Consider the following 978-nt stretch of genomic DNA (forward strand, 5'->3'; position numbering starts at 1 on the left):
GATGAGGAGAAGCAGTTTAAAAACGACGATCTCAGTCCGGTGAAAGAGTAGATGGAGAATGGTGATGTTGGGCATGCGAACATGCTGTTGTCGGGACCTGAGGTTGAGTTGGGTGGGAAATGTAGAGCAGCAAAAGGGACTGCCAGTGTTGGAGTAGGAATATATGTTCGTTGTCCTCACTTGAAATTTGCATCAGGGTAGAAATTTCCAGGACCCGATGAGAATTTTCATATTGTCACCAAATACTCCCTCCCATACTGGTGATTACGGTGTGAATGCCTAGCATCGACGTGAGAATCTAAAATGAAATTTGACGCCGATTGACGCGAAGTGGTTGACCTATCTTTGCTCGCGAACCGAACTGATTTGAAGCGTTGTCGCACTATGTAGCAATTACTAATAGTTATATAAATACTAATAAGTATTTAGTACTAATAAGTATTTATAAGTATAATATAAATACTAATATACTAATAAGCAATTATAAGTTATGTAGCAATTACTAATAATTTTAAACTCCCTGCACTATGCGTGCCGTCGTGATTATGGTTACTCTTATCGAGCTAGGCGGTGCGGCGAGGCATCGTAGTAAAGCGGAGATGGACTGGGATAAAACTCAGAAGGCGACTGACGACCTGATCGCAAAGGTAGGTGGGAGAATTTCGTGGCGCAGTGACGGTGATACTAGGTGAATGCGGAAATGAAAACATTGGGAACGGACCTGGACAGAACGACTAAGCAAGATAGGAAGGATTTGGCACTTCTGGAGCAGAGCAGACAGACTGAGGACAAGTGAGGAGAAGGGGCGCGGGTTCGATCCCTGGGTGGTGCATTTTTTACTACATCAGGCGCCTTGAGGAGAGCGAGGAGAGTCTTCGCGAGTTGGGCAAGCAGGAGATGCAGGACGCTGGTGAGGAGGGGGAGTATATGTTCGCTTCCCTCAGTTCAGCTCAGGAGTTTCCAAAGCTGAATATGAAT

The 978-nt window shown here is 45.2% G+C and overlaps 1 protein-coding gene across 1 annotated transcript; it reads left to right on the forward strand.

Moving 5' to 3' along the window:
• Positions 1 to 527: 527 nt before the first annotated feature.
• Pmar_PMAR007990 (hypothetical protein) lies at positions 528 to 792 on the forward strand (the record flags this gene model as incomplete). Its single annotated transcript, XM_002779555.1, has 2 exons — positions 528 to 647; positions 689 to 792. Coding segments are annotated over 2 exons (224 nt in total), but the record flags the coding sequence as incomplete, so codon positions are not given.
• Positions 793 to 978: the final 186 nt, after the last annotated feature.

This window comes from Perkinsus marinus, assembly GCF_000006405.1.
Source record: "Perkinsus marinus ATCC 50983 genomic scaffold scf_1104296946702, whole genome shotgun sequence".
In the NCBI taxonomy this organism is placed as follows: Eukaryota; Perkinsozoa; order Perkinsida; family Perkinsidae; genus Perkinsus; species Perkinsus marinus.